Source organism: Lissotriton helveticus, chromosome 8 (genome assembly GCF_964261635.1).
Source record: "Lissotriton helveticus chromosome 8, aLisHel1.1, whole genome shotgun sequence".
Classification (NCBI taxonomy): Eukaryota; Metazoa; Chordata; class Amphibia; order Caudata; family Salamandridae; genus Lissotriton; species Lissotriton helveticus.
Genome location: NC_136069.1, coordinates 749,058,303 through 749,083,108, shown reverse-complemented (window position 1 = coordinate 749,083,108; position 24,806 = coordinate 749,058,303). Strand labels below are relative to the sequence as shown.

Here is a 24,806-nt window from a genome sequence, read left to right as displayed (position 1 = left end):
CAATGTACCCAAACTTAAGAGTTAAATAACCTGTTCACCCTGGACAGAGTCCAAGGTTCCATATGCATTAAATTCGTCCAGCAGCTGCCTCCAAGCCAATACTGCCTCTGGAGCCATCTCATCAGTGCAGGGGATGCGTATACGGTGCTCTACCGCAGTTCCCCATTCTAACATATCTCGAATCCAAAGGTCTATACTCGGCACCCAGGACCCCATCCAGCCTATGGCTACTCCGCGCTTCACCAGGAGCAATGTCAATTGAAGAAATGAGTAAGGCATTATGAGTTTTCGGGGTCTTTTAACAATCCACAGAAAACATGCCACCGGTGTGCAAGGGATCCCAATGCTCGTGAATTCTTTCACTCTAGGGACCAACTCCCTCCAGAAGTTTACATTTCTGGACATCGCCATGCTAAAAGCAAAAAAGTGGTGCCTTCTTTCCTGCAACAAAATCATTTCACTGCTCTATTAGGGTATATCCTGTGAACACCCGCAGGAGTTATGTAGGTGCGATGCAGAAAATTGAAGTGTAACAGTTTAAATCCATGGTTACAAGATCCCAGTCTGAGTCCAGAATTGGATCACCCAGGTCGGCCTCCCATGCCACCCTCCCCATATAGGGAGTTTTAGTAATATCCTCCCTGAAAGCGTTATAGAAAAGTGTGACAAGGTGTCCCCTCACCCCACCCGAGTGTATGAAAAGGCAGCAGGCTGTCAGGTGAGTACGCCAGATTTCCCTGGCCATGTTCTGCAGTTTGGTGTAGTGTAGGAAATGACACTACGTCGAACGTGTCCTGTGCCTCCTGAAACAGGAGGACAACCTATCCCGGGTAAAGGTCCCCTGCTAAAATATATCCCCCTTCTCTCCATCTTTCCAAAGACATATCTTGGTCTTTTGACCGAAAAGGTTCAAGGTCCCAGATCTGCAGCTCCCTGTCAAAGGGGGCCCTGCGTAGCACTTTTTTTTACTGCCAGTTCCCACACCTGTGCTGTGTGGCGATCATGTCACCAGTGCGGTCACCTCCCATCAACAAGCGAGGCAAGGTGTCCTCACCAATCATATCCCGGAACAGTTGTTTCTCCTACTTATCTGAGTCAGTTAGCCATCAAACTGCATGCCGAGGAATAGTAAAGCTGCAGATCCGGCAATGCTAGCCACCCCCCCCCCTTCTTCAATGTCCCTCTTGAATACCGGCAGAGCGACACAACTACGTTTCCCAGCCTACACCTGAGAGATTAACAGGCTATCAAGACAATGAAAGAAGTCCATCCCGAGAGAAAACAGCGAGTTCTGAATAAGGTATAGGCAACAAGGGAAAAAGACCATCTTGGCAATGGCTGCCCGTCTGACAACCGACAAAGGCAGCGTCTTCCAAACATCTATCAAGCCAGTCAGGCCTCTCAACACCCTATCCTCCTTGTGGCATCTGTAGGTGTCCTCTGTATGTGCAAGCATCAGCCCCAAGTAGCGAAACCTCATCCATTCCCAGCTAATCCTGAGCGCGGGTAGATGCTCAGATGGTATTGTAACCAACCTCCCCAACGGGAACAATAAATTATTTCTGATATTGACTTGCAGGCCGCAAGCACGACCAAAAGCCATCATATGCCTCATTAAGAGCGGTACCAACTCCTCATGTGAGTGGAGGTAGATCAATGTATTATCTGCTTATAAGGAGACAATGTGATTCTGGTTATCCACATGTATACCCCAAGGCTCCAATTTCTTATGCAATAAGATCGCCATTGGCTCCACCACCAAGGTGAAAAGGGACAACCCTGTTGAATACCTCTCAATAGCCCATGCTCCAGACACCTCGCTGCCAACTCGAATTCGCACCAGGGAGTCCTTTGTACAGCAGCTGAATCCAGGCCAGAACGCCAGGCCAAAGCCCATAACCCGGAGTACCGCCATGAGATTGCTCCAGCCGACAGTGTCAAAAGCTTTCTCTAAGAAAACACCGTACCTGGTTGAAAAAAACCTTCTCTAGGTCGATAGATACTAGAGATATATCTTTGTCCCCACCAGTGGTCTCGTGTAGTACATGCATTAACCAACGAAGATTATGCGCCGTGCTTCGAGCCAGCATGAACCCACATTGTTCCTCATGAACTAGCCCATGTACCACCCCCTGCAAGCGTTGTGCCAAGGCTCTCCTGCCCTTTAGTTGCAGCCCCCTCGTTAACTGCAGCACTGGGCTGCTATTTAATTGAATCACCACTAACAACAACCCAAAAAGATGTTAATTGAACAGGAAAAGTATTTCAAAGGTAATTGAAGTTGAGGAAAGGAAATTACTAGTGTGTCCTGCACCAGTTAACTTTAGAGACACTTTCATTTTTAAACAAATCTCACAGCATAAGTGTAACAACTGATAAAGTCTCTTCAAAATTCAAAAAGTATATTTCATTAACATGCACAACCGTTTCACCTTGGTACATCAGGATATTTCAGTGCATTGAGAAGTAAAAAAATTCTAAAAGTTATAGTTTTCAAACATGAATGTAAAAACATTAATTCTTCCCCCAACCTTGACAGCAATCCCTATTGTGAACTAAGACAAAACTCAGTTGTTATGTGTACTCTTTGGGCGACCTGGGCTCCTATTATACATGAACAACATTATAGTTTATTAAATCACACACAGGCGAAGGTTTTGTAAAGCGCATTTTGTAATGCGCATATCCTGAATTCATGTATTTCGAGGTTCTCTTATATGTGATAATGAAGAAAAAGGAGGGAAAGTGAAATTAATATTATTGCCTAGGATCTCACAATTTGGTTAAGTGGGGAAGCCAGGATGAATCGAAGGTTTTCTGGATTCATATTGTGTAATTCAGCCCCTAGATGTCCATGCTTCACTTCCCCCACACATAGCTTACCACCAATTCCCGTCCTCATCACCACCACCACGCAAACATCAATGCGGCCCTCTGTCACATCACAGACCAAACTTTATGGCCCCTGGGGACATGTTTGTGAGTACCAACAGGGGCGGCTCCTTTGCTATGGCGGAGGAGCGTCGCCCCACTGCTTTTGAGCAGTTTAGTAAAGGATATATCAAATTATAATACCTTTTAGTTATTATCTTTTTCTGGTTTCCTTTGCGGCGGGTGGGTGGGGCTGCTCTAGGAGTGGTTTGCCCCCTCATAAGGGCACAATGACAGTCATGTGCACTTTCCTCGTTCTCCATGCAGGCTGCATTACAACCTGCATGGAGAACAGGCCCAGGCTCCCATTCCCTGGTTGAGAGTCCAACTAGGACGCGCAAACCCAATCACAACACTGCATTGCAGCGTTGCGATTGGTCAGGAGAGCCAGGGAGCTTACCAATCACAAGGCTGCATTGCAGCCTTGTGATTGGTCAGGGGAGCCTTTCCTGTGCTTCCTGTTCCTTGGACTGGCTAAAAGAGCAGGAGCAGAGACGCAGGACCAGACAAGGTAAGTGTTGCTTTTAATTTTATTTTTTACCGTTCCTCCCCCACCCCACCTCGCATGTCCCCCACCCACTGCTCACCCACTGCTCGCCCACACCCGCCCCGCCACCCGCCAATACTGCCGGACAACTTATTTGCTAAGAAATTTACTTTTTTAACCGCTACCTGGAACTGGTAATTTCAACGAATTTCAGCCCACGAGTGCAGTCTTACGTTTTTATGTACTGCTATGCGAAAGCATGCCTAGGTTCTTTAATTAAAAACTTTACGTTATTAACTTGTTTGTTCTTTGCAACATTAATTTGTCTTTAGTGTTTTGTTTCATTTCGGTGTACGCATTCCTGGCTCTTTGTTGAGTAATACTAGTTGAGGCCTAGGTTCTTTAATTATAAACTTTATGTTAATAACTCGTTTGTTTTTATTCTTTGCAACGTTAATTTGTCTTTAGTGTTTTGTTTCATTTCTGTGTACGCATTCTGGGCTCTCTGTTCAGTAATAGTAGTTGAGGAGTACAATGTATTATTTTATGATTGTTTTTAATAATGATTTTCTTGCAAATGAGAGCAATTTGATCTAAGGTTGCTTTCAGGTCGTTATTAAATGAGATTAACATCTTCCAGAGTTTCTCTTTCTAAATTTGTATGTTTCTGGTTTCCCTGTCCACTGACAATAATTTGCGCTGTATATAGCGCTGCGGACAACAGCGCTCTTGTAGGGGTCATGCAATCGAATCCTGGCAGAGCAGACTCATCCATTATTCCTTCTGAGGGGGTAAATTGAGTACCATAACTTCGGTAATAAAAAGATCCGTAATTTTCAGACTGGAGAAAGGGAAAAGGTGTAATTGTTAGTGCTATACAGTAGGTTATAATATAAAAAGGATATTATATATTAAGGAAATTTATCTGGTGTTATATTAAATAGAGCATGGTGTCACTTAAATTGTTTGCATATGCATTTTTAGGTGATTCACAATAACATTTAAACTCCTGAGCAAATACTATGCAATGTAGAGAGTAATCCCTCCTCTGTTGTATGCAATAGCAGCCAGCACAGGTAAAGGTGGTGGGCAAGTAGGTCGACATACAATGGGAGAATTAAAATTAAATAATTTAAAAAATAAAACCTCTTACCTTGTGCTCGTCTCATTGCCGGGTCGGCGTTGCGGCGAGCGCAAGGTAAGTGGTTTTATTTATTTTCCATTTAATTTTACTTCTCCAGTCGTATGTTGACTTACCCGTCGACCACCCCGCCCTGCCCCCACCGTTCTCACTTGTGCCTTCCACCACTGGTTGTATGCGGACACCACCAATGACTTGTGTCCAGGAAATAAAGTGGACCGATAAGTCAGTCTATTGACAATCTTATATTTGTTACATACGGCAGTGTAGAGAGCTACTAGCATTACTAACTGGATTCAAATCCAGCAACTCACTGCTATGACGTAGATGTGGACTGACTGCTAGAGTGGTCGACCTCGAAGCTGGAGAAACAGGTTTGAGTCTCGGCAGGGACGCTCAACATCCTGTGATTCTGGGGAAATCACTTAATCTCCCTGTGTCAAACACAAAAAAAATGAATGTGTCCGTCTGTAACGCAACTGGTGCTCATGCAAATCACTCTGATTCCTTCGGGTTGAATTCGTGCTATATAAAAATAATAAAATAAAAAGAAGTTGTTAAAAAAACGAATCCAATTCTGTATACTGCCAGATGCTCAGATGGGATACAGATGTTTGGTGGGTTCCCTGCAGTAGATGATCTTACCTGTGCGTTATATTGATTCAGTTTTCATATTTTATCATGTCCACGTCAGTGAGGGCCAAAAGGCATGGCGGAGTACGGTTCAGAAGACCATGGACGTAGGTTCAGGAGCCCACACTTCACCGCCTGTGTCTCCTTCAGTTAGACGTCAACGCGCCTCGCAGGGCTCGCACCTCCGAATTCACTGCACCGAGGAGGTCTGCAGTGCCGGCGCTGTGTGGAGATGAGTTCTTGAGACATGTCCCAGGGTAGTACCTGAGTACCCTGCTCTCAGCTCTTACAGGCTGAACTATCCACTTCCATCATCAAAGCTCCTTGAAGAGCGACCCTTGGGGCTGACACATCCTTGCAGAAGTGTGGGCCAGCCTTCAGGGCCTAACTCTCTATTCAAGATCTTCCAACACCAAGAGATCAAAGAGACAAAAAGATGCACATTTTGACTTTTTCCAGTTGGTTGTAAACCTGCGAGCTTGCTTAGCTTAAGGATGCCAGAGAATGGTCGTGTTCGGATTTTTTCCCTGCCAGGGAATAGTTGAACACAGCTCATCTCTGCAGCTGCTCGCATTTCTGTGTGTTGATTATATTAGCCAAGGCCCAGTATTTCAAATCTCATTCAATCATGGCGAACGCTTCACATAGCAAAGTTGTGAGAAATGTGTTTAAAAAAAAGAAAAGGTTGTGAGAAATGTGTAGTGCGACAAAGTGCATCTTCGCGGCGTGACCAAGAAAAATCCTAGAAAATGCGATCAGGATTTTGGCTGCTCTTGTGATGTGGCTTGCGCTGAGGAGAGGGGCAGTTGGTGGGTTCTTCAAGGACTCTGGATTCTTCCGCTCTGGTGCTCCTCTTTTTCACCAATAAACGTATGATTTTGGATCTTACATCGTGTCGGAGCCTGTATATTATACAGAACATCAAGCTTTTATTATTTGTGTTGTATGAAAGCAGTAAAGGACCTGGTGCTATATCTACCTCTTTCTTCTACGTTGCACGCAGGGCCACAGGAATTATGTGGAGGGGAGGCGAAATTAAGCATTAAGCAGCAAAGTTGAGTTAATTATGCGGCAAGTAAGGCAAAAAGGCAGAAAAAACGTGAGTGTGCGGCTCCCCTGCTCCACGAAGATAGGCGCTACATGGGTGAGTGGCAGCTTATATGCCCCAGCACTTCCCGCCTTGCGGGTGTTGTCCCCCCATTGGGGGTTTGTATCTTGCCAGAACCCCCCCCCCCCATTAAACAGGGGCCTGATGCCGTTATGGTGCCTGTGGGGAGGGCGCGGGAGCTACCTGCTTCTAGGGCAGGGGCGGCTGGAGACATTTGAAAGTGGTGGGCCGTATAATTTGCATTGGTGTGTACCGCGGCGAGCGAGCGTAACAAGCAAGCCCTAACAACCTAAGGTGGGTTCGGGGGTTCTCCCTCTGAGAAATTTTTGAAAAAGAGTGGGCAAATTGTGCCTTTTCAAGTAAATTTTAGAAAGCACAGTTGTACTCTGCGCCCTTCCTGCCAGTATGAATGTCTATGCATTCTGGGCAAACATTGAAGTGAACACAAATCGAGTTCCCCTACTCCCATTTTTATTAATTTACTGCTTCTTCAGACCATTTTCACAACTCCTTATTACATGACATTTTTCAAATTAAAATGTGCCTCAATCTGCTTTGTTCCACCAGTGGAAATTAATCTATTTATTTTCACATGTACTAATGCTGAGCTATCACCCAGCCACTGCTGCCTTCGTTCTTCAGCCCCTGCCGCCTAAACTCACAACCACACTTTGTCTCATCCCCACTCCCTTCCCATCACACTAAGCCCACTGCATTCTTTATTTATTATATTTTGACAAATGTATCTGTCATGATGGCTCCCTAAATCATCTATGGACAAAGATCTTTAAACAAAATCTAGATAGTAGCATATGAGCATTTACTTCAGTCATATCACCTTAACAGGTTACATGTTGTAAAACAATTGTTATAGACTTATGTCAGAATTCCCAGTGGGGACCATTTTAAATCCAATAACACAATCTCAAAAGAAATCCTGACTCTTTAATACCGAGTACAAAACTCAAACTGTGAAACTGACTGAATATTTTTTTAAAACATCAGAGCTAAATGGTACATTTCAGATGCAGTTTTTAGCTGGTTTGAGCTGGAAACAGTTTTTTTTGTTCTTGCAGTCCTCAAGTTGTACATCAGATTTTGGGTTATGGAGCATTTGTGGAAAATCGATATTTACATAGAAAAACTGTGTCTGCAAAATCCGGTGACTGTCATAAACGCATCATGACCACCTCTCTCTCACTGCCCCATTCTACCCCCACTCTCTCTCTCTCTCACACACACACACGTCAGACTGTCGTGGCTCCAACAGTACACATCACTGATCTAATGCAGCTCTCAGTAAGATTATAAAACAGGGTTCCTAGCATGGCTCTAGAAATCCTCCCCAAGTCCGAACTCTGGGATTCTGCTGCTTGTGTAAAGCTAGGAGTGGAACCAAGACCCTCTAAAGCTGCCCTCAGCAACAACACAACAGTCCTGCTACCTAGCACTTCATCGCGCTATGCATAACATAAAATCATTTCCTCCTAAAAGATACTCCAAGGCAGAATATGAACCATAACATTCCTGTTTGGAATATGGGTAAACACAGTACATGAAGTGATTTGGTAAATCCATTTCCCTCTGCAGCCCTTGAATATTACAACTCGAACCCTGCATAATAAACATGTAATGAAATGTGAATATAATTACTGATAGCCATGTACACAGTGTTTAGAAAAAAAAGCCATTTTATCATATCTAAAGAAAAGATGCGCTCAGAAAATGAATCATATTTCAAAGACGCAGGTAACTGGGAAAATTGTGGCGCATCTCAAGTAATGTCGTCTCGAATTTAAGCGTGATCGAGTTTAATGCAGGCACACTCGCTTGGCAACATACTGCTTATTTTTGCATTACGTGTTTATTCTGTTAACACTGAAAATTAAATCTCCAGTATAAACATGGCGAGTCTCGAGGGGGAAAGGAAATTCAGAAATAATGTACCGATGGGGACCCAGGCCCATGGAGAGCCCTTGCTAATATATTTTAAAAAATGGCTAAAAGCAAAAAAAAATGTTTTATAAAAAAAACCATATATTATATTTATATATATTATACTTCCAGTAAAATCAAAAGCTCACGTCTGACCCCGTACCTAATGAGTGCACCTACTCATCATTGTAAAATATAGTGTTCTGCAATATTTGGAAATCTGATTTACTACAGAATTACGAATGCCAGTATATTTACAAGGAAGAAAGTTATTTATTTATTTTACAGAACCAGCCATAACATTTTGACAAGAAATGCCCATTACAGATTGGTTTAACAAAACATTACATGGCGTCACAGGGCATGTTGTATACTGTAGCGCTCTAGTGCTCCGAGGGTCTCTCCCGAGCCCCGGAAGCACTCACACACTATGTATCACTTTCTGGCCAGGCGTGGCCAGAAAGGTATAAATAAAAGGACAGAAGTGGCACGGCACTTCCTGTCCGGACCAGTACTCTCAGTGTATGTGTCTCTTCATTACATGCCTGCACTACACGTGTGTGCTGACCCCTAGGCCTCGGGGACAGGCGAACCCCACACTGGCGACGAGGGTGGGATCAACCTAAACCCACAAGCGCACCAGCCGACGAAGACGCCGGAGACGCCGGACCGCGCGCCAGCCTGGGCCCGCCGGCTCAACGACCGGAGAACCACGCAAGCAACCCAGAGGCAGAAGAAAACACGAAAATCGCCTACCGGTAAGCAGCGGACGTGAGGAGCTGCGTCAGGGACCGGTGCAAGCGACGCGCCGCAGCGAAGCAGAGAAGCGCTGGGAGAAGGCCCAGCCGGCCGTCGGAGAAGTGCGCGCATGCGCAGACGAACGAGGCCGAAGCAGGTATCAAGCCCCCACCGCGTGAGTACGCGAGGTAGGAGACGCCGCGCACCAGCCCAACACCGCCAAGCGCTGGGAGACGGGGGCAGCGCTGAGACACGCATCCGGCGGTATGCACGGACAGCCAGCAAACTGAAAGCACACAACAAGCACAAGGCAACTCAAGGGTCCAGACTAACAAAGGACCATTCTAGTGAACTAAGCCAGCGCCAGAGGTGTGAACACAGCGCCACCCACGCAAGCCGGACAGCAGAGCACTGCGCACGCAGGCAAGGACAAAATAACAAGCACAAGGCAACCCAACAAGCCCGACAAACGCAGAGAAGTCCCATTAAACTACACCTGCATCAGAGTAGTGAACAGCACTTTGCCCCGCACATATGTCGACAGGAGGGACATCTGGAGGGGCCACTGGAGGGGCCACCGGAGGGGCACCACAGGCAACAGCGCCCCCTGCGGCTCAGGCTCCAGCACCTTCCGCACATGCGCAATTGCAAGCGCTACCGCCCTTCAGTGAGCTAATTGACCCGGGGACAGCAGCGCCCCGATGGGCAGTGTGGCTGGGACAGCTCAACAATTACTTCACGGCCACCCGAGAAAAAGACAATGAAGTAAAACGCTCCCTGCTCCTGCACTTCGGAGGCACAGAGCTGTACAAACTGTTCAGACACCTCCCCGACACAGGTGCCGCCAATGACTTTGATGCCGCCGTTAACGCACTGAACGCCCATTTCGACCCCCAGTTGAATCCCCACTACGAGAGGTTCAAGTTCCGTCAAGCTAAACAACGGGAGGGCGAAACAATGGATGCGTTTCACGCACGACTGCGAGACTTGATAAGCACGTGCACCGAGGACGACGAAAAGAAGGAAGTCACAGCCCAACTCATCCAGGGCTGCCGCAACAAGCACCTGCGTACATTAATCCTAAGACAGCCGCGGATATCCCTCGACGAAATCCTGATCCTTGCGCGGTCCCATGAACTGTCTGATGCCCGCGCCACCGCGATGGAAGCGGCACTCAATCCACACCATGAAACAGGGACGGCGATCAAGACAGAACGGGTAGACGCAGTGCGCATGTCGAGTCGAGGAAGCAGAGGTCGTGGGACGACGAAATCCAGACGCCAAGCACCATGCGGTTACTGCGGCAGGGATGAACACGCCCAAGATGGCTGCCCAGCACGTGGGAAGACATGCTCCAAATGCGGCATCCCTAACCACTTCGCCAGCGTGTGCAGGGGAGGCTCCAGAGGGCGGAGCACTCCAGGAAGACGATCAGCCGCCGGAGCGATCAAACAACTGTCGCTAGAGGAACCCATGGCACCACGCTCCACGAGGTCACACAAATCACAGCAGCCACAGTACGACGACTCGTCTACAGACGACGAAGATGAGTGCTATTTCGTATCTTTTGTCAGTGAACTGAAGAAAAGACGACGACCGCAACCCAAGTGCCAGATACAGATCCACGGGTCACCGGCCATCGGAGTCATCGACACCGGAGCCACGGTGAATGTAATGGGCATTCAGCATTACAAAGCACTCAACCCCAAGCCGACGCTTGTTCCATCAAAGGCCAGGATCTTCACCTATGGCAGTCACGACCCGCTCCCGCTACGGGGTAAGATGTTGGTGCAAGTCCGAGCAGAGGATCAAGAAGTCACAACGACGTTCCATGTGATCGACAAGGAGGCGGACTTGTTAGTAGGAAGCAACACGGCGGAAGACCTAGGCCTTATTGCCTTCGCGAACGCAGTACGAGCACTGCAAGTAGAAGACATTTTGCTCATGTTCCCCAAGCTGTTCACAGGCCTTGGCACGATCAAGCATCCACCCATCAAGCTACACATAGACCCCACTGTGCAACCAATTGCGCTCCGACACCGCAGGGTGCCATTCCATTTGCGGGCTGCAGTGGAGCAAGAACTGAATATGCTAGAGTCACAAGGGGTGATCGAAAAAGTGTCCGGGCCAACACCATGGGTATCCCCCATGGTCATAGCCGAGAAGCCGAAACAACCGGGCAAAATCCGAATTTGCATTGACATGAGGATCCCAAACAAAGCCATTCGCCGTGAACGACACCTCACACCTACGGTCGATGACATTCTGACCGACCTAAATGGCGCCCAATGGTTTTCCAAACTGGACCTCAATGCAGGATATCACCAGCTGAGACTAGCTGAAGAAAGCCGATACATCACAACATTCTCGACACACCTCGGTTTGAGACGCTACAAAAGATTGAACTTTGGAATCTCTTCTGCAGCTGAGATTTTCCAGAACACGATCAAAGAAATCCTCTCTGGGCTCCAGGGGGTGCTGAATGTTAGCGACGATATATTGATCCATGCCAAAACGAGCGAAGAACACCACAACAGGCTAAAAGCAACGCTGCATAGACTCGCACAGTATGGCGTGACCCTGCACAAGGACAAGTGCCAATTCTTCAGGAAGTCCATCGAGTTCTTTGGCTACGTGTTCGGGTCAGAAGGAGTCGCTGTTGACCCACGCAAGTCAGTGGCCATCAAAAACGCCCCTGCACCAACCACAGCGTCGGAAGTGCGGAGCTTTCTGGGAATGGCGCAATATTGTGCGAGATTCATCCCCAACCTGGCCACCATCGCGGAGCCACTGAGAAACCTAACGAAAAAAGAAAACGCATGGCGATGGACTGAAGTTGAAGCCAAAGCATTCGACCAAATAAAAACGGCACTGCTAGATAGCACAACGATGGCCTACTTCGACACATCCAAACCCACCGAGATAGTGGTTGATGCCAGCCCAGTTGGCCTAGGAGCTCTGATATCTCAGGAAACCGAACCTGGCACGTGGTCACCGTTGGCATTCGCAAGCAAAGCACTAACCTCGACCGAAGCAAGATACTCGCAAGTCGAGAGGGAAGCCCTGGCAGTGAAGTGGGCGTGCACTCACTTTCATCTATACATCTCTGGACACCCTTTCCGCATGATAACAGACCACCAACCGCTGATACCTCTGTTCAAGGGCACCGCCCCACACCCACCTCCGAGGATAGAACGCTGGGCAATCCAAGTGCAGCAGTACCAAATGGACCTCGCCTACCGCCCTGGGGCCAAGAACCCCGCAGACTTTCTATCCAGGCATCCAGGCCAAGACGAGGGCCGACAGGCAGAACGTGAATGCCCCTCAGAGGACTTCGTGAACATGTTGTCGGCTGCCTCATGTCCCCAGGCCCTCACGGCCGACGCCATCCTACCTGAATATGTGAACGACGCAGTCGTCCAGCGGGTGACAGCTGCCATTCAGTCAGGGTCCTGGGAAAACTTTCTGAGGGGCGTCAGTGACTGGAATGAAGCAGATCGAACACGCCTGACACAATTCTGGAGAGTGCGGCACGACCTAAGCCAAGCAAGCAACGGCCTTATCCTCAGAGGTCACCGAGTAGTCATCCCCAAGACCCTACAAGACAGGGCAACTATCCTAGCACACGAAGGACACCAAGGCACCCGCCGTATGAAAGCCAGGATGCGAGAGAAAGTTTGGTTCCCAAACCTTGAGGAAGCAGTTGACACTGTGGTGCGCCAATGCCGAGCGTGCCAGATAACCAGCTCTGCAGACAATCCCGCACCAATCATCACGGAAGAACATGCTCCATCACCTTGGTCATGGCTCAGTCTGGACTTTGGGAGCTTCCCAGATGGGAGAGTCACTGTCGTGTTAATTGACAGTTACACGAAGTACCCGATTGTAGATCTTGCCGCCTCCACCAGCTTTGCCAATGTCCGCCCACTGTTGAGCAAATCCTTTGCCATGTTTGGAGTTCCTCTCGTCATCAAAACGGACAACGGTCCCCCGTTCCAGGGGAGTGAGTTCAGAGAATTCCTACACAACCTAGGCATCCGTCACCACCGCATTACGCCACAATGACCCCAAGCCAACGGCGAAGTGGAGCGGTTCATGAGGACGACTAACAAAGTCCTACGAATCGCCACCGCGGAAGGAAAGGACCCAGAGGAAGCGCTCCAACTGTTTCTACGGGAGTACAGAAGCACACCCCACAGCACCACGCAACAGTCACCATGGGCGTTGATGTTTGCCGGACCAAGAAGAGATCTGCTCCCTATGGCCGACAACTGGGCACCAGCGCCGTACTCCCCCGGACACACCCAAGAAAGGCGGAGACGAACGAATGAGAAAGCGAGTCACAAAAGGCATGCCCGATCCCGAAACATAACACCTGGCGAGACAGTGCTAATCCGGACCAGAAGGCCCGGAGGGAAATTCAACACAGCATTTGAGCCTGAGCCGTGGGTCGTCAAGGAAACTCGAGGTACTGCGATCACAGTTCGCCGAGACGGAGAAGAGGTAACTAGGAATGTATCCTGGTTCAAACAGATACCGGCGACTCGACAACACACACCTGATCATGCAGAACAAGCAGAGGATGAATCCGAGACAAGAGCGGATAGACCCAGCGATGCGAGCACGCTCATGAGCACTACTGGCCAGGACGAAGAGATCACCCCTGCACCCAGCCCGAAAGGGGAACAGGCTCCGGCTCGAGGCAGATGGAGGTATGAACTTAGACCTAACCCAAAGCCAAGCAAGAAGCTAGCAGACTTCCGGTGCTGAGTTACCATTGACATTGTGTTTGCAAAAGTTAAGTTTTCAAAATCCAAGTTGGGGAGGGATGTAGCGCTCTAGTGCTCCGAGGGTCTCTCCCGAGCCCCGGAAGCACTCACACACTATGTATCACTTTCTGGCCAGGCGTGGCCAGAAAGGTATAAATAAAAGGACAGAAGTGGCACGGCACTTCCTGTCCGGACCAGTACTCTCAGTGTATGTGTCTCTTCATTACATGCCTGCACTACACGTGTGTGCTGACCCCTAGGCCTCGGGGACAGGCGAACCCCACATATACTAGGGCAAAAACGGGTGGACTTACTGTACCATTTGAAAACCTGTCCTCCGTCCCCTGTGACCTCCCCAGCCCCCACTCGTCCCCACACAGTCCGGCACAATTTACCGTTCACTCTGCAGCTCGCCGTCGTAATAATGCAATGAAATAACAAACAGTATCGGCTCGCGCGGAGGGGGGGGGGAGGAGGGGATAGCAGGAGGGGGGGAATCGCAGTTGCGAGGGAATTATGAAAAGGAAAAAAAACTTACCTTACAGCCGATCCGCGCCACATCTGCTGCTTCCCTGGCTTGGCACCTTCATCAACGGACCTCTCGAGTGGACTGGCAGTATCTCTCAGCCAATCCTGGCGCATTGGCTTGGGCACAGGTTTCTCTTCGCCCGCAGCATGCCCATTAGGAGACCGAGGGGCTCCTAATGGGCATGCGCAAAAAGCACAAACACAAGTACGCATGCGTGGGCACTGGTAAAAAATTCACCCTCCGTCCCCACTCATGCGCCAGACCGCCCACCTCAAAGACGCCGAGGGAGCTGTGGGCGTGGGGCTACGCCCCCACGCCCCAATGGACGCACCGCGCCTGCGAACGCAACGCAATCCTGTTGCTTTGGCATGGACTGCTTTTTTGTGAGCTGGGTGTCCCAGTTGTATTTGTCTGATGTCGTCACTATGGTCCTCATCCCCCAGAGCTTGTGACATTCGTTCTTAGGCTCTGGTTCTGGGCACCCTGAAGTCCCTAGATTCTAGAGACTACAGGGCGCCCAGAACCATATTTTTTGCATGGCTTGGCGCCGGTTACGGCACCGGCCACTGAACCCCCCCTTCAGGAGGGGGCGGTCTCTGTGAGAAAGCTGACCAGCCAGCCAACCTTTGCAAAGGGCCTTCTACTGCGCAACAACACGTGTCTCAGCATACTTAGTAGCTTTTGAACCGTTTGGGCTAGAAACTAATTTTCTGTTAAAATCTGCACGTTATGCAGCAGAATATATGGTGTGGTAAATACAGCAAATCTAAAATTATGCGAAAAAATACAATCGGATCATTCCAGTGGCCCTGGTTACCCCTCTCGCTGAAAACAGAGACTAGATGAGCTTTAAATATAAGAGTGTGAACGAGAGCCTAAGAACGAATGTCACAAGCTCTGGGGGATGAGGACCATAGTGACGACATCAGACAAATACAACTGGGACACCCAGCTAACAAAAAAGCAGTCCATGCCAAAGCAACAGGATTGCGTTGCGTTCTGCACCTGTGCACTGCCCTGACAGTAACATATCCTCCACACCACGTACTGATCTGCTTTGCACTGCCCCTCCAAATGCTCCTCAGCGTTAGAGTGCACCGGTTCTGCACCCTGCACTCCACCTACCACAGAACAACACTGAAAGCATCATTACATGTGGGATGCGCCTAGACCTGCTCTACCAAGCACTTCCCCTTCACTGCACTGCGACTGTTCCAAGCTTGCAGTCCTTCACTTACTGTGCACACGGCACACTATCAAGCTGAACAGAACTGCATCTAACACTGCAATCACGACTGCAGCAACAGTACAGGAAACACAGTACAAAAAAAATTGCTTTCTTGAAATTGAACCTAGATCTGTGCGATGAATTTGATACATTAGCTCTAATTTTTACAATAGCAAGTTGAATTCCACAAAAAGCACTGGTAGATCCAATAGGCCTGGATTTAATGTGCTAATGCTTGCAGAGTTTTAACCACAGTAAGGAGCCAGCCGGAGCAGACAGATAGGACTCTAGCTGCAAGTAGTCCAACATACAGTTCAAAGCAGGCACTTGAGTGAATGTGGAAGAATACATCCACTATAGGCAAAAGCATTAGACAACATATTCAAACTCCACTGGGCTGAGCCCAGGAGCGACTGGAAAAGTATCAAGCCAATGGTTGATAGAGGCTTTTTGAAGAAAACCAGTGGTTGAAACTGGTGGATTCCAAAGCTCACTCTCTGTATATGGTTAGCAATAGATCTATTTGACAGCTGAGAAAAAAAACTCATCTCTGTAACACAAAAGTCCCTTATTTAAGGACTGTACATATACTGTTTTTTTTTAACTCATATCTTGTCGCGATATAGAAAATTCCCTTCACTATCATTTCTTTTTCATTTCCATAAGCCATTATTGTTCGAAAACAAATCTCCAGACAATCATGACAAATATTTTTTAGCCTAGAGAGCGTTTCTGCTCAGCCTTTCAACTGTCTCCATGCCATCTGATACCATGAATGATAAGATATTTCCAATGAAAACAGTACTTGGACAGCAAACATCAAGGTGGCGGAATGAAAGATCGTCTGATTCGGGTGATGTAATATTAAATATTAATTATTACCTTGATCTCTTTCTCCGGAAGTCGTTTAATAAACTGTGAGGGCCGCATGTCATGATTCATGAGAAACTTGGACTTCAACTGCCACCGACTGCCTTTTCTTGCTTGCATGTAACTCAGGAAAAATGCTTTCAACAGATGTGCCCGACCAAGTATTTTCCCACCCGCCCATGAAAGGCATTCCATTCTCCCACAGTCACAATGTCTCGCGGTGTAAAGGCATCATGGGAAATGGGGTTGCGTGGAATGTCCGTTACCTAATAGGCCTGACGCTGAGAGTTACCACTTAGGAAATGGTGGGCTATTTAAAGAGGAGTCAGATCACTTCAACAGTAAAACAGCGTTAACAGCCCCCTCGTGTAAACACAACAGTCGGAGATGCTTTTAAAGCCAACGCCTTGGTGGGGGTGGGGCTTATGCATCGGGGAAGAGTAAGGACAGATCTAGCCGGGCTGTCGAGATAGATCAATGGTGAAAAAATATGTTTTTCACAGTTGAATGATGATACCAGAGTTATCAACCATTAGCATGTATCTGAAAAAAGGACCGTTCTCGGAATTAAGTTTAAAACTACACGCCTCTTCACTTTTACTATAGATTTTATTGCAGAATCCGAGAAGGGGTGGTAGCCCCGACAAATTCATGTTCTAGGAGCATTAGTTAACTTCGAGCCAGTAAATAAAGTTGGTTACTGCCCGCTATCCACGATTAGGTACTGAAGCCTGTTTCTTAAGCCCATAAAAAAGAGAGGGCTAATAACTTGTATTATTAACTGCGGTCAGTAATGCCCAAATGGTGAACCAATCACAAGCGGCTGGACTGATTGCCTTCATAGAAGAAAGGCTCACACTTCATGCTCGAGTTATTAATAAAAGCCTCTAATGTATTTTGCTTTTCCACAGTTTTTATTGGCGAAGGTAATGAAATATTGAGTGTTTCACACAATTAATAGGTTGAAAAATGTTACGCGACCGTATCAGACCAAAAGAGCTGGTACACTGCTCGTGGAATCTCCACCTACATGGATGAACGCACATCTCCTATTACAAAACACTTTGCCAAGATGTGAAAGGCCATTTTTTGAAGCATTTGGTACGTAACTTTCACAGTACCCTTTACTACGATATAGCCAACTCTGGGGTCCAAACTAAACACACCTGTGAATACCACCAGCATACTGAAACTAAAAATAAGTGATCTATTTTATGCACAAGTCTATGCTTCCAGGAGTTTAGGGTAAGAGCTCATATTGATACATTTTCAAACATTGTCTGCAGCAATAATTCTTCAAACAAGGAGTTGTCATCAAATCGATTTCCACCTCTTGTTCCAGTGTGATCTGGTCGCCCTCACTTACAATGGAACTATTTGGTGTTTCTACTTTCTAAGCTATTGTCTTAGCTTTACCTGGTCATTTAATTCACTATTTTTTACTGCGAGCAAACACTTCAGAAAAATAACACCGTCAAAAAGGACTAATTGATAAGATATTTTATAAGGGACACATCCTTCTGTGACTTATTCTGTCTTTTTGATTGGCATTACAAAACACTGAATAGCAGCTAGTGAATAATTTATGTTGAATTTCAGGAGCCAGTAACCTCTCCCATAAGATGTAAGCAGAGATCAGGAGGGAAATCACCAGCATCTTTCCCCTCAGAAACACCCTCCCTACATAAGTGAGTCAGACACCTCTACGGATTTGTATCTTATACCTTCAACAGCAACATAGCAGAGAAAGTAAAACTTGTAGCCGTCTTTAATAAAATATGAATCACAACAATTGGCCATAAAACTGTCTCATTCATTTCTTTTTTGTACATCATAAAATAAACTGAGACTGCCAGCTATATTCTGGAATAATTATTTATTTGATCAGTGAGGTGAAGGTCGGCCAAGGGCATCGGCAAAGCAGACACTTTCCTTCCCCCAGAAGGTCACTAAAATGGATACCATTGAGTTATGGTAACACTTGTTTAGAGCGCTTAGAAACGGAATGAATGTGGTACAAAGCACTAAAAAAACAAATTATTATAGGAGGCATAAAACCAAAAGACAAAATAAATTCAAATTCGAAAAGTGGATTTTCACGGAAAAAGTACCTTTTTTTAAGTGCATGTTACAATGGTAGGGGAGTTCTCTTCTTTACCCGACAAAGCTACACGGTGAAAGGAATATGCTATCAATTAGTGTCAATTTCACTAAAAGCATGTCCATGCCAACCACCTGACACTGACGAATTCGGGTCGAGATACACTTGGCCATCTTTTAGAGGGGTAATTCTTTGAAGAATGTTTAAAGCCTACTGTCAATTTCCTTTTATTTGGGTATTTTCCTGCCCCAGTTGTTTGTTTGGCTTCTCCCAAGTGAAAGCAGCAGGGATTTTAACCATAGAATGACTAGGAGGCCAAAAATCCCCAAAAAGGACAGCTTGGCAGAGTGTGTGTGGAGGTTGATGGCTAACACAGGTTTCAATTGTTTAAAGTCTTGTACTGTACAGAAGGGATTGCAATATGCAGAAGGGAGTCTAACACGATGTGGGATGATGGAAGCAAATACCCACCCCCACTCATGTGGGCATGGATTGGCCCCAATTCTAGATCGCCCTATTCCTTTGGATCAACGCTGCACAGTCCATGATGAGGAATGGGTAAACTCGGCTCCTTCGCACACCCACTACCTTTGATATGATTTGGGATTTATATAGCGCACGAATGTCCAGGGGCGTCTAGGCGTTTTGCGGAGGAGATTGCCGGAGATGGTATATTAGTTACCTTTCTCTCTGCATCAGATTGGGGGGGTGGTGTTTCAGGCACAGATCAGGGTGCAAATGTCAGGTTTCCCACTTGGGTGAACGGTATCACCTGAGCGTAGAACTTCATGTACCGGTACGACAGTTCTATCACGGGTAAGAAATTGAGCGCACATACAAATAAACGCAATATCGTACTTATTGACATGCGTATTGTGTACTGTCAACCATTTGTACATCCTTGTAGTATTGAAGGCTGTCCTGGGGTGCCTTTCCAAGGATTTCATCCCTGAGTGCTAAAGAAGAGCTCATTGATTAATTCACACCCCAGTGACCCCCCTAGACTGATGATTCTAGGACTTCTTTTGAACAAGTGACTCTTGAATAATTTGCTTCTTGTGCTTAGCAAGGTCATGCACAGGGTGACAGGGGTTGAGGCCACAAGACCTTGCACGGTACTCATGCCATCTCACTTACTGTTGGTCTTGAGTTTCCCCGGCTCACTGCTCCGGCTGCCCGCCTGGTTGATGGCCTTAACGGTGAAGATGTACTTGGTGCCACACTGCAAGCCGTGCACGGTGTAGTGGTTCTGTTTGATGTTGGGAACAATCATCCAGCTGTCAGCAGAGTTGCACAAACCTGCAAGTGGAAGGAAAGACATTGGCTTATTTCCGCCTTACTACCAGAACAACATACAGAGGCCCGTGCTGTGTGGCACAAGTTTCACAAGCAGTACAGAGTCTGCCCTGTACTTCCTTGACCAGGGACTCAGAGGTTCGGGTTAACATTCAATACTAAATTTCATAGATCCAAATCTGAATCATTGCAGCTCCAAAAAGCCTAATATATACATACATAAATATATACATACACACATATATATATATATACATACACACACACACACACACACATATATATATAGATATTTACACACACACATATATATCTCGCTCCTCATGCACCTTTGAGCGGATCACTCGTGGACGGGTGCTCTTAATGTGGCGGTGCCTTCACGTAATATCGCAGCTTCGTTCATTTACAGAAAGAGAACAGCACTCGCAGGGAAAGTTACGCCGGTGATTTTATTCCAGCGCCACAACAAACGCGTTTCGGAAAACTCCTTCAGTGTTTACACTACGCACTGAGAGGAGCCATTTAAATCACAATTCCTCATACACATAGACACTAAAAAAGGACCTAATAGCGTTTAACATGAGCGCCATCTTAGAACGGAGTTCTTGCTCGAATTTCAATACCATATCCATGTATATACATGGGCGCTTTCTGATATTGACTTAGCCGTGTATCGGCATCAATTGAACTTTCATAAATTGAAGACTAGCACGATAATACACATTACTTTTAAAATACATTACTTATTAAAGTTAACATCTTATTCATCTCAATGTCGCGCATTTGAAAGCTTCTTAAAGAAATTCGCCATTAAGCCATAAATCAGCGTTACTGCTTAGGTCGCCCTGTTATATATTACATTTGTCTCTCATGACAGGCCCGCATCTCGTCATGTATTGGCATACAATTATCGTCTATTTGATAAAAACTCAACAACAGAAGCAGAACTAACAACAAAACTATATTCTATACAGGAAATCTTGTTTTTCGTCACCCTGGAGTAGTTATTTTCCCAGGTGCACTGACAACTCTTCCCCACTATTAAGGCCATTTGGGGCCTTAGTTTGTAAATCAATGATATAGCGGGACTCTAGCCTCCGCAGTCTCTGGACTCTATCACCCCCTCTGCTATTGGCTGGCACATGATCTATACTAAAGCAATGCAACAGGTCCCTGTTGCTTTGATGTTTAATAGAAAATGCCTAGCAACGGGATAATTCAGGTCTTTGTTCGTGATTGTGCGCAAGTGTTTTAAAACGTGAATCTTTACACTATGTATTGTGCTGCCTATGTATCTGAGCCCACATCCCACATAGGCATGTCAGACAATAGACAGTATAAGTTGTATGGCATGTCAGGAATTTCTTTATCATCTTCAGGTTTTTCCGCCCTGCTACCTGATAGGCGAGTACCCTTTTGCTATAGGACACGTCTTACATTTCCCGCAGGGGAAAAAACCTTTCATGTTTCTTAGTGTCCCTTGTTTACCTGGTATCACTTCAAGGTGGCTGTGGACCAATTTGTCACGCAACAATCTGGCCTTCCTGTATGTGATAAGGGAAGATGGGTGGATATCATCTCCTATGATGTTTCTGTTTTGAGGATATGCCATTTCCTTCGGAGTATAATCCTGAAAGAATTTGCATCATCCGAATAAGTAGTGATCAGCCGGAATTTCCCTTTATTCTTGTCCTTAATGTTGGTCATTTTGTCCTTACCATTGACTAGTTCTTTTCTCTGGATTCGCTCTTTCTTGAAAGGAGTCTCTAAGATATCAATGTTGTAGTCTCTGGGTAAAAACCTAGAGATACTCTCCTTTGCTGCTGATTTGAAATCACAATCCCTTGAACAGTTGCGTTTGAGTCTGAGGAGCTCACCATAGGGTATGCTATTTATTAGTTTAGGAGGGTGACTGCTATCGGCGTGTAAGATGGAATTACCCGCCGTCGGTTTCCTGTAAAGCTCTGTTCCCAGCACCCCTTCCTGAACGTAAACCCTGGGATCAAGATAGTTCACTGCCACTGAACTAATCTCCGATGTGAATCTTAAATTCACCTCATTGCCATTAAGATGTTGTATGAATTCCTCTGCAAGGCTCAGTGACACATTCAACACTAGGAAGAGGTCATGTATGTACCTGTGCCAAGCAACTATCTCCTTTCCCCATTTTTCATTATCACATATATATATAAATCACTCGAAACATGGGCAAAGCATAACCTTCAAACCATCCAACGGGATATGTATTCTTGAGTATTATTGATACACAGAACTGTAACACAAGCCCATGCAGCCTTGCAGGTGCAAGTTGGTCCAAAACCTTTCAGGCCTCCCAGCACAGGGTCCCCATTGAGCCCAAGGCCAATTACAGATATGGTATAGGCAGGGCCCCTCCTCACATTCTACAGCAGAGCACCATCATCTGCGTTACACCACACACAACGCCCATAAACAGGCATCAACTTACTGGAAATATTAACATTATCAACTCATAACAATTGTTGCGATTAAATTAATTGATGAGACCATGGTGCAGCGCAAACTATAGGAATAAAAATCCACAATCTAAAATAATAAAAAATAATAAAAAACATAATTAATTATGATTGTAAGGTGTCCAAAGGACACCCTATGATCATAATTAATTATGTTTATTATTTTAGAATTCTGTAAGCAGTATGAAAAAGAAAAAAAGATGCATGGGTCGCGATTTGAATAAGTATGACACACCCATTAACTACACGGCAATAGTTTGAGTAAGCAGCTGAAGTGTATTATGGGATTTGGAGTGTTGTAGAAAGGTTAGTCGATTACCATTGGTCCAGGTGAGATAACATCACGTGATAGAAAGGGGAGGGGCAGAGATTCCGTTTAAATCGAGGTGGGGAAAACGCCTAGTCAATCTTCCGGCGCATGATGTGAGGAGGACGAGTTTTTAACAGCAGGTATGAGTGGGTTTTAAAGAAGAAGTGCGTCGTTTTTCTGCAGCTTGGGTGTAGATTACAGAGGTTTAATCTCGAGAGCAGGTAGAGGGGAGAGGAGCAAGTTCTTAGGAAGGAGATGTTATGAATGAGGAGTAGGGAGGGAAAGAATGGGGGATTAAGAAGGAAGGAGGTGGGCGGAAAAATATATGCGCAAAATTGCAGTTATTTTAATGTGGGTTTAAGGCGTCTATATTTATGAGACGGAGTGCAATTAGCATACTTATAGAATACAATGAAATTGCGCATTTTTAAGATTGTAATGTACATCTCATTGTTAATTTCAGTTATCCCTGATGAAGGGCCCTCGAAATGCATTGGATATTAATAAAACTGCTTTTAATGGAAATTGCTTTTGTACGTGTTTTTGAAGAAGAGGTTCCGATGGCCCACTTAAACATGAGAAACTTCAGGAAATTGCAGTCACTTGCATGTGGATTTAAAAGATTACAGTGAAAGAGTGAATGGAACATGGAATTGAAAGGAGTGAATATAAGTAAAAAGTCTAAAGGAAAATGAACATTTGCAAAAGCAGTATTGGCTGGGCCACTGGTTTTGGGGTTAAAAGACAACCCCATCATGATGGTGTTTAGTAATAACGTGCAGTTTGGGCTAGGCACGTCACCAGTGTAAATACACGCATACAGGATGAATTCTGAAGGTTAAAACATGAGAAACTGCAACATTAAAAAGGTGTGCAACCCGATTACTTATGATGTTGGGGATTGGATAATGCCAAGAGGCAATATATTCCATAGTTGGAATCTGCCGTCAGATGGAAAGCACCCAGCCTTGCCGACATTCCAATTTGAGGTGCTGAGATTAGGATATGCCCACTGATTGAGGGTTTATCAAATTGGACCAGGCCATTCATGCAAGTGGGGTTTTTTATGCAGTTTTGCAGAAGAAGCAGAATGCTCGGATTGTTTCTGTACCTCCATTGGCTGTTGGTTACGCCCCCAAGCTCGCAGTCCAGATATAGTCGAATTTTCGTAGATAAAAAATCATACGGATTTGCACTACATAGACATTAAGGCGATTGCCACGTCTGAATAAGTTGTCAAACAGTACTGAATTCTGGAGAGCACCACCACATACACTTGAATTGTGCAGCGCATGTCCAGAAACCACAAAAACAACATCTTGCAGTATTATTTCTGGGCAGACTATGAAGAACTTCAATCTGCGCTATTTCCGCCACACAGCAACATTATCAAAATCACAAAGTACAAAAGGTCACATTTAGAGAAGTACATTTTAGGGTTTGCTGTGTTCTTTAAAAAGCATCCAAACATCTGTTCTTAATCCGAGGTCCTTTTTTCGATAAATTGCTAAAATTCAAGCCCGCCTCAACTCATTTGGCTCCAACTTTCATCGCAGAAAAATGCTTTTAGTCTGAAAGCTGAGCATATTTTCACAGAGGGAAGGAAAAAAAATCAGACCTAGGATGGACAGGCTGTATGGCACCAGGAGCACAGAGAAGGTGCTGAGGAGTATGATTTGGATTCACCGGACAAGTAGGGAAAGTGACCAGTGAAAAATAGGCTGATACACTGATACCAACAAAAATGTACAATGAGTAGTTAATCACACAATTTGATCTCAATTTTTAAGTATGGCAAGGGGGCAGGACTTCTGTCTCATGACGCCGGAGCAGAGTAGACTTGAAGAGTCTTATAGAACCACGGTATCGTCTTTGGCCAGGCACTCAACACCCCTACCACAAAAAATTACTCGCCATGGCCACATTCAGTGTAGTATGATCACTTCACTGTAGGAGCAGGACTAGTTAGTTACTCATGGTTTTGCTGAGGACTACAATCACTCTGTGGGTGAAGGAGGTTCCATTGCCCACGTCTCCAACCTATGGTAGCACTCTTAGACTCGTCGCTGCAATTCTGCTGTTGTGCTACTTATGCTTGCAGGTGAATGATGTCTTGTTGCTCTGACCACGCCACAGGACACTGCGATGTGGGTTTAACACTCAGTCGAGATTGCCACTCAAGCCACCATCACTGCCTTCCACGTGACCTTGGGTGCAGATGCCATGGTCTCCGGT

General features: G+C 46.0%; 1 protein-coding gene across 3 annotated transcripts in view; it reads right to left on the bottom strand.

Moving 5' to 3' along the window:
* Positions 1–24,806, bottom strand: part of MID1 (midline 1) — an 805,692-nt gene that overhangs the window by 17,666 nt on the left and 763,220 nt on the right. For all 3 annotated transcript variants that reach the window (XM_078657585.1, XM_078657583.1, XM_078657584.1), the window contains exon 8: positions 19,608–19,769. In XM_078657585.1, coding sequence (XP_078513711.1) covers positions 19,608–19,769 — 162 coding nt within the window. The remainder of the gene's footprint in view (positions 1–19,607; positions 19,770–24,806) is intronic.